The sequence below is a fragment of the Panthera leo genome, chromosome A2 (assembly GCF_018350215.1).
Source record: "Panthera leo isolate Ple1 chromosome A2, P.leo_Ple1_pat1.1, whole genome shotgun sequence".
In the NCBI taxonomy this organism is placed as follows: domain Eukaryota; kingdom Metazoa; phylum Chordata; class Mammalia; order Carnivora; family Felidae; genus Panthera; species Panthera leo.
This window is the reverse complement of record NC_056680.1, coordinates 24,808,340-24,821,724: the sequence shown is the minus strand read 5'-3', so window position 1 is coordinate 24,821,724 and position 13,385 is coordinate 24,808,340. Positions and strand designations below refer to the sequence as shown.

At 40.5% G+C, this 13,385-nt stretch overlaps 1 protein-coding gene across 6 annotated transcripts in view; it reads left to right on the top strand.

The window, feature by feature from the left end:
• The window catches only part of ARHGEF3 (Rho guanine nucleotide exchange factor 3), a 305,486-nt gene that overhangs the window by 158,189 nt on the left and 133,912 nt on the right, over positions 1 to 13,385 (top strand). For all 6 annotated transcript variants that reach the window (XR_006199897.1, XM_042929709.1, XM_042929710.1 and 3 more), the window contains one exon: positions 3,148 to 3,210. Coding sequence is in view for 5 of the 6 variants with exons in the window: in XM_042929709.1 (XP_042785643.1) it covers positions 3,148 to 3,210 (63 nt within the window). In the remaining variant the exon portion in view is untranslated. The remainder of the gene's footprint in view (positions 1 to 3,147; positions 3,211 to 13,385) is intronic.

The window sequence follows — 13,385 nt, the reverse complement described above, 5'->3', positions numbered from 1 at the left end:
AGAGGATGTTTATCTTCTGGATTTGACACTTGGAGCACATGAAGTGTCGGAGGTTAGGGGTGCTCTGGAAACTGGGTTCCAGCCCTGGGTAATTGTTGAGTTGGTCTGGAGAGAGCTATGTGCCTCTGAGGGAAAAAACTCTTGGAGTGCCTGGGTGGCTCAGTTGGGTAAGCATCTGACTCTTGATTTTGGCTCAGGTCATGATCTCACGGTTTGTGGGTTCAATCCCTGAGTTGGGCTCTGCACTGATAGCACAGAGCCTGCTTGGGATTCTCTCTTTCCCTCTCTCTCTCTCCCCAGCCCTGGCTCATATGCACACTCTCTCTATTTCTCTCTCAAAAATAAACATTAAAAAAACCCCCGTCTTCTTATCCCCTCTCCTTCACCAGGATGGGCTTCTTGAGATAACAGGCTACCATTAACATGTTGCATTGACAAAATTGTTGAGCTCTAAGACTGGAATTGTAGCACCATGAAATTCTATAACTTGACATTATTGGGTAGCAGCATATATCTGTGTGGCTTGCAGTTTGGGTAACACGTGACAGGAGCTGCTATTTATTGTGTGCCTACTGTGTGTCAGGTCTCGTTCCTGCCTCCATATGCATATCATCTATGATCCTAGCAACAACCCTACCTGGTAGGCATTATTCATCTCATAGACAACATCCCAGAGCCTCTGCCCCTCATGGCATTTCCCAAACGCCCAGGTATAACACTGTGGCCTCTCAACGCAAGAGAAGCCAGACTCAGGAAGGGCACAGACTATCCTGGGTAGCAGCTGTCCCCTCTCTTACACCCCAGCACATGTTACTGATTGATTGCAGCATTGTCCCATTTTGCTGTGCTGTGTACTGCTTCTCAATACAGCTCCAGGCAGAGAAAACCAGACGTTCCGGGTAGTAAATGAGTTGTAACCTATTTGCCAAGCATGCTTTCAGTGATATGTGTAAAGGGTTTTGCCCCAGAAATTAGAATCCTGGATTCAGAGTGTTACACCCTAGCCACGTTACTTTGAACAAATTGTTTATCTCCCCTGACTTCAGTTTATTTATCCTAGAATGGAAATTATCCTTTGCTGTACTTGCCTCAAAAAGTCACCTTGTAAATATTAAGCAGTGAATTGGCTTCACTGACACCACAGTGCTGCTTTTAATTGTAACTAGATGATGAATCATAAGGGTCAGGTCCCTATACCAACATGAAGCATTCTCAAAATGGCACGTGGCTCTCCCCTTTTTTTCAAGGCTCCCCTCAAAGCCCCTGAATAGAGTATCTGACCCCCTAAAAATCACCTGGTGAGTTTGTTAATGCAGATTCTTGAGCACCATCCCAGATGGCTGATTTGGTATCCTGGTTCCTGGCCTTCATCTCTAAATCATTCCACTGCTCAGATGGAATAATATGTAAGATCTAGAGGGGCGCCTGGGTGGCGCAGTCGGTTAAGCGTCCGACTTCAGCCAGGTCACGATCTCACGGTCCGTGAGTTCGAGCCCCGCGTCAGGCTCTGGGCTGATGGCTCAGAGCCTGGAGCCTGTTTCCGATTCTGTGTCTCCCTCTCTCTCTGTCCCTCCCCCGTTCATGCTCTGTCTCTCTCTGTCCCAAAAATAAATAAACGTTGAAAAAAAATAAAAATAAAAAAATAAAAAAAAAATATGTAAGATCTAGAACTCCATTTCTCTGGATAGAACTATGTGCACCTGTGGGGTTCTAAAGATCTAGGCGGCTGGCTATGGAACAAGAGGCCCTAGTCCCCTCCCAATATCTTTGGCCTATGCAAACACCTTCTTCTCTGAGAAGACCTCTCCAACCCCCACCGACGCTAAACTAATTATTCCTCACTGTGCTTGCAGAGTCTTCTAAGCCATGTTTTGAGCACCCACTGTGTACTAGGCACTCTGCTAAGCTCTAAAATGTGTTACCATATTTACTCCTCTCCCTTTGAGAGTAGAAGCTAATATCATCACTCCCACCTTAAGAGTTGAGAAGAGGTAACTCAGAAAAGTGAAGTGACCTTCCTAGGATGTTTGGATTTTTCTACATTCTAGTTAATTCCTTCAGGGTCTGTCCCTCCTGAAAGAATGTGAGTTAAGGAACTCACTCTCTGCTGCTGCTGGTCTTTGCAGTCCCAGAAGCAAAAGCAGGGCCAGGCTCATGATAGATGTTCAACAAATCTTCCTTGAACTGATTTGAAGAAATACTAGGACAATTGTAGTAAGACAGACAAGGATGGCTCTGGTTGCTTTCCACTTGCTGTTTTTCCTGCTCAGGGTATGATAGAGGAGGAGGAAGAGGTGGGCTTCTTTAGGGATTGAAGACCAACATGTCTCTGGATTCCATGGGAACTTCATGCCAGTGATTCTGGTCCTTTGGTAAGTTTCTGCCAAGTTATGATCAGGAGACTTAAAAAGTCATACCATAGGGACTCAAGTGATACTTGCCTGGTTGGTTGAGCTGGAATGCAGAAGTGAGGTGAATGTATCCCTGATGAGCTCTATTATGGTTTGTAGATGGAGTTTCTTTTCTTTTTATAAAGAAGAAAATATATTTTCCACATCTAACCTGGCAGATGGTCATAAGTTCATTGCAAATACAGTTTTCTTCAGTTCCAGTAATGATTTTTCTTGGTGTTGATGGCTATAAAACAGGAAGATTGGAGATGATGTCTAAGATTTGTTCCAGCATTCTGGTTCTGTGATTATATCAGGATCCTGGACGAAGTTTAGAACTTTAAATTTAAATTACCCATGTACAAAGCACCTCTAGAAATGAAATATCTTCAAGTGAATTAGATTTCCTTTCCGGTCTAGCGTCTTCTTCCAAGTTAGTCAGAATCTGAACTTTATATCTAAATATCTAAGCCTTAATATATAAAGACATTTAGGAAAAAAGGAAATACAAAAAAAAAATTGTAGCAGCAGGAGTCAGAATAATGTAAGCCAATTACCTTAGAGTTTGAAGCTTCTCCATGATTTCTTAAGCTTTCTTAGAATTGTTCATTTACATAGGTTGGTTAAAGGTTTTCGGGAAACACGGTAGAAATGGCAAGGGTTGCATGTGCCATTCGATTGATTGCTTTTTTTCTTCCCTTAATCAAAGCCATAATCCCTGTTTGCATTTGAACCTTGTCTATCGTTTGTTTTGCAGCGAAAACGCAAGCAGAGCACCCAGGATGAGGATGCCGTTAGCCTTTGCAGTCTCGACATAAGCGTAAGTACAGCGCTTCCTGTTTCCTCTGCCGTGAGAACACATCTCAGCTCTGAATCTGTTTGTCAACGTGCTGTGTGCCATAAGTGGGCTTCCAGGATCCGACAATGGAAGTTGTGAAGTGGGGAAAACTCTTTTTGACATTTCACTTGACTGGAGAAAGCTGCGTGGCCGACTTAAGCTCCCAAGCCAAGCTCTTCATTGCTCATGTTTTGTTTTTGTTTTTGTTTTTCTCATGAAATGAAGTATGAAATCAGTGCATCTGAGTAGAGTCTAGATAAATGCCACTGTGCTGTTTTAGAGGCTGGTTCCAGAAGATGGTCAGATGTTTGCTCCCTTACAGGGAAGTTAGTGAGTTGGTCAGGCAGCCGGTGCCCAAAGGCTGGGAGAAGTCTCCAGCAGCTGGCAGAGTGAGTGACTTTGGATTTAACAGATCTTCGTTTGACTCCAGATTCTACACTTACCATTTATGTGACACCTTTCCTTGCCTCTGTTTTCTCATCTGGAAAATAGGGATGAAAAGATGTCACCTAACAGGATTGTTGTGGGGATCAAATAAAACAACAAAAGTGAGACTACCAAGCACACTTCCTGGGACATACTAGGCACCCACCAAATGTGAGCCTTCTATTTTTCTTTAAAAGCAGAAGTTTGCAAAAGATATTTAATGACATGTTAGTCGAGTGCTGGTGATGAGAGAGGCAAAGAACTTTCTTGAATTTTTCAGGCTGTGTCCTCGGTGCTTAATTTCAGCAGCTTTCTTTGCATGGCTTCTTTGTCTCCCCAGTGACACAACTGGGAAGCCAACATGGGCCTCCAATGCACTTATTATCAAAGGGCTGGGGGTGGATATTCAGGCCCTCCTGGGATCCCTGTATCCATCCATCATCTGTACTTCCTTGGAGTCTGGTCATTGTGCATGGTGGATCCATCCAGCTTCGGGCCCTGGTCTTCTCCTCTGTGGAAACCACAGAAGCCATTGTTATGAGATGAGAAGGCTTCTGTGCTAATAATTAAGAACCGGGTCATGATCCTGGCTCTGCCTATAACTAGCAGTGCAACCTTGGGCAAGTTGAATCTCCTCTCTGGGCCTCAGTTTCCTCATTTGTTAAAAAAAAAAAGTTTGAGATCAAGTCCTCTGAAACCAGTGTGAATATTTGGAACTTTGTTGAACATGGATTATTGGGTTCTCGCATGACAGCATTTAGTTAAATGTTCTTCCAGTATAAACAATGCTCTTCCAGTTATTTTTAAATGTTTTTATTTATTTATTTTCAGAGAAACAGAGAGAGGGCACAAGCAGGGGAGGGGCAGAGAGAGAATCCCAAGCAAGCTCTGAACTGACAGCACAGAGCCCGACTTGGGGCTTGATCTCACGAACCGTGAGATCATGACCTGAGCCGAAATCCAGAGTCTGTCGCTTAACTGACTGAGCCATCCAGGCACCTCTAATTATTGCAGAGTTTTCTGTGATGCAAATAGCCATGATGGAATGATCCTGAGCTGGTGTCTAATTAAGGTACTTGGACATCTTTATTTCACCATATGGTGTTTGTTCCAGTCTTTAGACCATCAGATTGATGGAGTTGGACCAGTTTACTAGGATACCATGGTAACAGGACAAAAAGATGATGTTCTTCTGGGTTTTACTTTACTCACTGAATGTTTTATTATTGACAGGTGGAGTCAATGAAACTCTTAGTAGCAGTAAGGTTTTTGTTGTTTGAATGTTTTTAATTTTGTGGGAATTATTAGAATCATTGACTTTTAGAATTGAAAGAACCTTAGCCACCATCTAGTTCTGTCCTCTCACTTTGAAAATGAACAGTAGAAGCCCAGGGAGATGTAGTGATTTAGGTAAGACTTTAGTCGTTTCTACAATTATACCTCATCATACATATTTCTTCAACTACATTATACTATATTTATTTTTCAGGAAAACATGTCTCTAGAAGTTTTTAAATTAAAAAACCACTAAACTCTCTTATATGAAAAGATTATTTATGAGTTGTGATTTGGTTTTTGTCTTGATTGGCATCAATGACCTTGCCTTCTCATGAAGGTCACTTAAGTCTCATATAATGAATGATCCAACCTCTTTTCTCTTGGTGCGGCTACAAAAGACATTTCTCTCCACACACCCCCCCCCCCCCCTTTTAATCATCTCATAACATGTTTTGTTATAATAAAGAGACTTTTATAGAAATCTAGCTTTATGCTTAGGGATATGCTATGGCCAAATTCCTTTCTAATTTTCCTGGCATTTTTTCCTGAATCTTGGCAGATTCTAGAACCTGGGACAAGTTTCCTACAGATATTATCACATAGTATTATAATAAATGTAAAAGTTAGAAAGACCCTACAAATCTCCTAGACTCTTAGAAGCTGTTAGAAGACATGAAAACTGGTGTGTTCTAGGTTTACTGACAATCCCAGTCATATGGAAATGATAAGATGTGTGACAGGTCAAGACGAGGCCTTGGGAGAAGTGGTACTGATTTTCCATGCCTTCTACCTAATAGCCATTCAGCAGACATATTTTGAACTGAATAAGTAGGAGGTGCAGTCACTCACATTATTTTCCATAAAAGGCAATAATGTCTAAGTAAATAGATGAGTCCAATAAATTAAGTGTTCTAATAAATAAATGGCCTTTGCAGGTCACTCGAAGATGCTTTAAAATGGCAATAGCTCAGTAATTGCAGTCCCTTAACTAACCAGCAGCATTACTGAAGAATTGCTTGAAACTGTTTCTATGTGTAGTGGAAAGTATCTAAAAAGAAGGTGGGTTCTGATGGATGACTCATATGAGAGGATGTGAGGGTTTGGGAAAATAATACTAGTAACTCTCAATTTTGATTCCATTTAATAAGTGGAAAGATAGTCATCAGATGTGTAGCTTCAATAAGAAGTTACTAGATGAGGGGATGGGGTCCTTTGGGGATCATGGTCAAATTTCCATTGCGTTGCAGCTCAATGCTGCATATACATTGAGCTCTTGGTTTTTACTTATTGTTTGATTGGTTTTTAAAAGCAAAAAAAACAGTGAACCCTAATGTGTGTGTAGAATTTAACATACATACCCCTTTTAAAGAACTATATCTGTGGCATAGAGTAGGCAGATATTAACACAGAGGAAATCTTCCCCCTTTGATTAAAAAGTATGTATAGGGCCCCTCAGGGTGTCTGAGTGATGATAACCCCAAACATTCCCACTGACATCTTGCTTCAGTTTAAAGCCTCAGATGACGATTCTGATAGGTGACTGGAAAGGAGTTTTTCCTCCTAACCTCCTATTGAACTTGGGCTTACAGACCGAATAGGAGTGAATAAGCTAAGAAAAAAGTTTATTTTTTCAGATAAGAATCTTCCATTATTTGGGGGATCATGGACTCTTTTGGGAATCTGGACTCAAGAAAATTTTACAAGATTGACGTGTGATTTCATGGGCCCAGTGGAGCTCAGCCAAGACCCCATTTTAGAGTTCCTCTTAAAAAGGGAATTGGAAGGGTCTTAAGGTATGGTGATGTATCTCCAAAGAATTATTCTCCCACCCTCCACCCCCAGCACTTGGTGGAAAATGAATTGTGATGGAATGCCTATGCTAGTTGACGCTATAATTGTTCTCTAATTTTTCCCACCGCTTTATCCGAGCCAGTGGCTGAGCCCCCAGCTTCCTGGCAGGATGGAACACAAACTATTCCAGAAAAAAAAGGAAAAAAAAAAAAAAAAAAGGCAACCTATGCTTTTGAGAACAAACTGCAGAGTGGAGAGTGCTCCTAGCAGCCGCCTACAAATCTCCTCTCACGTCAGAGGATACGAGTGGGATGGTTTCAGGGACATTGCTTCCCCCACAGCACTTTTCTGGTTTAACTTCTAACGGGAGAGAGATGCCTGAGTGAAGAGCCAGTGTTCATGATGCCCTAGGAGAGGCCCTTGGTGGAAGAACCAGGTGAGCCCCTGATGGAGGGCACCGCCTAGCACCAAGCATCCTTTCTCAAAAAATAAATGAGTTCTGGGGCAGGCATGAAAATAGTTTCCAGTGATAAAAACAATGTAAAAGATGAAAAGGAATGAATACATGTTCTTTGTAGAAAATTTGGACAATGTGAATAAGACAAGTCATTAATAATCCCACCTCAAGGCAGTAGCTACATTTTGATGCATTATCTTCTTGGCATTTTATGCACACACTTTAAAATGTTTCATTATGAATAGTGCAGACATACAAAATGGCATCAAAGATAATATAAAATGTAACCACTAATGCAACTGAGGAAATATGCCCTTAACAAAAAAGCGGAAAGTTCTTGCAAACCCCTTGCTCTGCTGATGTTTAATGTTTATTGTTGCCTTGCCTGTCTATAAACTTGCTACAATACGTGTATCCCTAAGTAGCATATATATTTAAGTTTATATAAGCACAAATTTTAAAAATTGGGGTCATAACACATATTAATTTATTCCTGGAGTTTTCATTTACTACATTGAGAAACATGTCGCCACATCCAAAAATGTTCCTTAAGAACATTATTTTTTTAAAAAAAATTTTTTTAACGTTAATTTATTTTTGAGACAGAGAGAGACAGAGCATGAACAGGGGAGGGGCAGAGAGAGAGGGAGACACAGAATCCGAAACAGGCTCCAGGCTCTGAGCTGTCAGCACAGAGCCCGATGCGAGGCTCAAACCCATGGACCGTGAGATCATGACCTGAGCCGAAGTCGGACGCTTAACCGACCAAGCCACCCAGGTGCCCCAAGAACATTATTTTTAATAACTATATAGTACTTTGTTAGATGAATGCACCAGTTGTTTTTAGCCAATCCTTTATTGGATATTTAGGTAAATTATAATTTTTTACTATTATAAATAACATTGACAGGCATTTAAGAGTATCTGTGTAATCTTTTATCAGTAGGATAAAATGGATAAAATACGAAATTCCTAGCTAACAGAGTATAAATATTTTTAAACCCATGAGCAGGTTTGTACCCCTTCTAGCAGTGAGAGGTAGAAATGCAGTTCAGGGCAGTTGACTCTCATTCAGAAACTCAGAACAGGGATTGTTCTCATGTTTCTCTGGCCCATTTCTTTCAACTGTATTGCTGGTCTCTTGCAAAGTATGTGACTTTATATGGGGCATTTGCTTATACCTCGTCTTTGGGAAGAGTCCCTCCTGCTGCCCCTGGCAGGGCCCAGGCCCCTCTTGTGACTGGCGGGGATGAGACCAGTACAGGTAGAGCTAGTATTGGGGGGCATCCTTTCCCTGCTGAAGGGGCTTCCCCATGGGAGCAGGTGGCTGAACCATGAGTGGGGATGGGATAAGATCCACTGAATCCACACAACCACCCTGTCACCATAGGTGTTATCATACCCTTTTGAAGATGAGGAAACTGAGTCTCAGAGAGATAAACAATTTGCTCAAAGTCCTAGCTTATTGTAGATTCAAGCCCAGGATGGTCGGATTCCACAGCTTCCCCACACGGCCTCCAGGCCAGGAAGAAGGTGAAATCATTAGGCTCCATGGCTTCTGGTAGTAGATGATGTACAGGACATTCAGCTCCTCTTATTGGCAAACCTTGGAGGTTTATGACATTTTTTGTTACCTGTGCTTTCTGATTATTTACCCTGTAATATGGATATAGAAGGGGGAAAGAACTTTCCTGCCTCGATGAACCTAAATGATGTTTCATTGCTAGGATATGTTAAAGCAAATGTTGAATAGCAGCAGGGATTACTTTATCTCTGCTCAGCACAATCCAGATAATTTAAAAAGATACCATTTCTGTGGTTTTGTTTCTCTTGGTCTATTCTGGAACTTGCTAACTGGGGAGAGTGATTAGCCTTGCCCTGGCCAGCATGGGGCCTTGATGAATAATGGGAGCGTGTAATAAGGCTTTGACCACCCAGGAGACCAAGCCTGGTCTTCACTGGCATGTGCTTATATTTAACCTGTTGGCATTTTTTCTGTTTTGGATTTATGATCTGCTGTTGCTGCCTGTGAAATTTCTTGGGCCTAACATAATGGAGACCCTATGTTGTGTTCAAGGTGGTTCTGATACTGCCATGTCTAATGGCAAATTTGCTCATTATTGACACTGGACACATTCCATCTAGCCTTTGGCCGAATTGACTAGGTGGTGGGTTGTAATCATCAGTGTGATCTTTACTCTTTGACCTCCCTCTTGAAACGCACCGTGACGATGAAATTCTAAGGAGCTTCAGGAGACACCTTCAGAAGGTAATGATGTAACCAAGTGTCAATCATCATTTACCACTGCCTTCAAAGTGACACTGATGGGGCCCGTGTTAGATGAGACTTCTCATGCTCTGAGAATACCTATTTGTTTGAATTTGTCATCAGAATCACACACTTTGGGAGCTTAGAGACTGAACACTGCTCTATACTTCAGTTTCCTCACATGGAAACTGAAATCAAAACAGTGCCCTTAGGGTAGTAAGGATTGAAAGGAGTTAGTTCATGTAAAGCACTTAGGACCTAGCCCATAGTAAGTACAAAAATACTAGCTATTATTCTGTTAATTTCATAATATAAAACTGACTTTATGGTTAAATTTAAGGTTAAATTATGGTTATATTTTTTTTGTTGGGACAAGCATTCCATAAACCAAACTGATCATGATTTTTTTTTAAATACCAGTATATGAAGAGTCATATACAAGGAGTTTTATTTCAGCATTTTAAAAATAATAGCCCAAAGCTGGAAACAGCATGAATACCCAAATTCTATAGAGACTTGTACATATATTATAAAATATAAATGTAAAACACAATGACAGAGCACACAAAATATAAATTTGTATATTTGTCTCTGCAGAGGAATAAACATCGAAGAATATGCACTGCGTTGTGGGTAGTGGTTATTTGGGAGATTGGAATTATGTGAAGAAGAGATTGAATTCTAGGGTTCTTAACCTTTGACATCTTGTGAAACCTGTGAACACCCCTTCCCCACAGAAGACCATCAATGTGGGCCTAAAATCAAATATGTAAGATTACAACAAAATCCAGTTATATTGAAATACAGTTAGCAAAATATTTAAATTATAAATTGGTGGTAAGAATTACACATAAGCTTCTTAAAGCTTTAAGTAACAAGATCTGGCAGACAAGTCTAATAACTAATACACCTTCTATGAGATGATAAGAGTAAGTGGTATTTTGAAATACCTACACCAACCACTTTGTAGTTTGAAAATACAGTGATTTCTATGATGACAGTGTCACAGGTCTGCTAATGCTTCTGTGATCTGTGGTCTTCATTCAAACTGGAAGAAAATGTTAAATTTCAGACTAACGATGTATTTTTTTCCATCCAAGTTCACAGATGTCCTAAATTTTATCCATGCACTCCCTGGGGGTCTGAGGATTCTAAATTAGGAGTCCTTGGTTAAGATGCTCCATCTGTTATGATAGCCTTTTACATTTTATTACCTTTGTAATTCAAATGACTGAAATAAAAAAATATAACTAATTTTGACATGTCGGTATGTGAAATTATTAGTGTTTTAAAGAAGAGAATGTAAAATGTTGTATAAAAGTAAGGGGCTGGGGGGTTGCCTGGATGGCTCAGTCAGTTAAGTGTCCATCTCAATCTCAGCTCAGGTCTTGATCTCAGGGTCATAGGTTTGAGCCCCGTATTGGGCTCCATGCTGGGCATGGAGCCTACTTTTAAAAAATAATAATAAAAAAAAATAATAATAAGGGGCTGGGATAATGATGATAATGTTTTTAGGAAAACCTTTCAATAACCATTAAATCAATTTTCAACACTTGGATTTAGATTTTTCTCTGATATCACCTTAGCTTTTTGAAATAGGTTGAGTCACCCTAATATTTTAGTACATCTTTTCTGTTTCTTTTATTAGAAAAAAATAATTTTAGGGTATAAAAATGTTTTTATTTGTTAGAAATTAATTCTGAAGTATTTAGGGATAGAACGTCATGATATCTGTAATTTACTTTGGACCTCTTTAGCATAAAATATAAAGTGAATATTTAAATTTTTTTTCACATTTATTTATTTTTGAGATACAGAGAGAGACAGAGTGTGAGCAGGGGAGGGGCAGAGAGAGAGGGAGTCACAGGATCAGAAGCAGGCTCCAGGCTCCAAGCTGTTAGCACAGAGCCTGATGCGGGTCACGAACCCATGAACCGCGAGATCATGACCTGAGCCAAAGTCGGACGCTTAACCGACTGAGCCACCCAGGCGCCCCTATAAAGTGAATATTTTAAAGAAAAAAAAACAATTTTGTTTTTATTATGCAAGTAACACTGCACACATTTTCATCATTTAAAAAAAAAAAAAAATCAGGGGCACCTGGATGGCTCAGTCGGTTAAGCGTCTGACTCTTGGTTTCTGCTCAGGTCATGATCACGTAGTTCGTGAGATCAAGCTCCATGTCAGGCTCTGCATTAACAGCACAGAGCCTGCTTGGGATTCTCTTTCTCCCTCTCTCTCTGCCCCTCCCCCGCTCACACATGCACATGCTGTCTTTCTCAAAATACCTAAATAAATTTAAAAAAAAAAAACCCACAAACAACAGCAATAGAGCTAACAGCCCCTTGGCCATGCTCCGAGTCCACGTATCTCCCCAGGTATAATCCTGGCTATCAGTTTAGTCTCCTTCCAGGTATTTAGACCTAGTTAGACATATAGGTATAAAAATTAGCTTGTGGTGGATTTTTGCAGATATAAGTGTTGTTATTTTTTATTTTACTTTGCAACTTGCTTTTTTTTCCCCCTTTTAAATAGTCTTTATTGGGGCACCTGGGTGGCTCAGTCGGTTAAGTGTCCGACTTCGGCTTAGGTCATGATCTTGCGGTCCGTGAGTTCGAGCCCTGCGTCGGGGTCCGTGCTGACAGCTCAGAGCCTGGAGCCTGCTTCAGATTCTGTGTCCCCCTCTCCCTCTGCCCCTCCCCTGGTCATGCTCTGTCTCTCTCTGTCAAAAATAAAATAAACATTAAAAAAATAGTCTTTATTATTTAGAACAGTTTTAGATTCACAGCAAAATTGAGGAGAGGGTACAGAGAGCTTCTCTATACCCGGTGACCCTACACATGCAGAGCCCCCTCCTCCATTATCATCAACATCTTCCACCAGAGTGGTACCTTTGTTGTAATCAATGAACCTACACTGACACACAATTATTACCTGAAGTCCGTAGTTTACATTAGACTTCTCTCAATGTTGTACATTCTGTAGCTTTTGACAAATGTATAATGACAAATATCCACCGTTTTGGTACCTTACAAAATAGTTTCACTGGGGCACCTGGGTGGCTCATCAGTTGAGCATCTGACTTCGACTCAGGTCATGATCTCACCATTCATCAGTTCAAGCTCCGCATTGGGCTCTGTGCTGACAGCTCAGAGCTGGAGCCTGCTTCGGATTCTGTGTCTCCCCCTCTCTCTGCCCCTCCCTGATCATGCTCACTCTCTCTCTCTCTCTTTCTTGAAAACAAATAAACTTAAAAATTAAAATTAAAATTAAAAAAATAGTTCCACTGCCCTGAAAATCCTCTGTGCTCAGCCTATTCATCCCTCTCTCCCCCAACCCCTAGCAACCACTGGTCTTTTTTGCTGTCTCGACAGTTTTGCCTTTTCCAGAATGTCATACAGTATGTAGCCTTTTCAGACTGGCTTCTTTCACTTAGTAATACGAATTTAAGCTTCCTCCATGTCTTTTTTGTGGCTTGAGAACTCACTTCTTTTTTATCACTGGAATTATATCTCATTGTATGGATGTACCACAGTTTATTTATTCATTAAGCAAGTGAAGGATATGTCTTATTATTTTAACTTCTGCTTATTAATGCATAAAACAAATAGGTCATAGTTTACTTTAATATGATTCTCCATTGAGGGGCACTTTTGATGTCCAATATTTTCCAGTTACAAAGACCATGTCATACTCCAGATCAAGCAGTAAGGTAAATGCAAAAAACTTCCTGTGGATCCTTGCTATTTTAATGGTAGTATGAATAATATTAAATTACTACTTTTGTGGTTTGGATTCTTGTGCTATTTTGTTCTGCTTCCATTCATGGACACCAAAGAAAAGCAAACAAATAAAAACCAAACTGTCACCAAATGCAGATTTGAATAGGCTATGAGAAATGGTGGAGGAAAGTTGTTTTGTCTCTATCATGTGTGT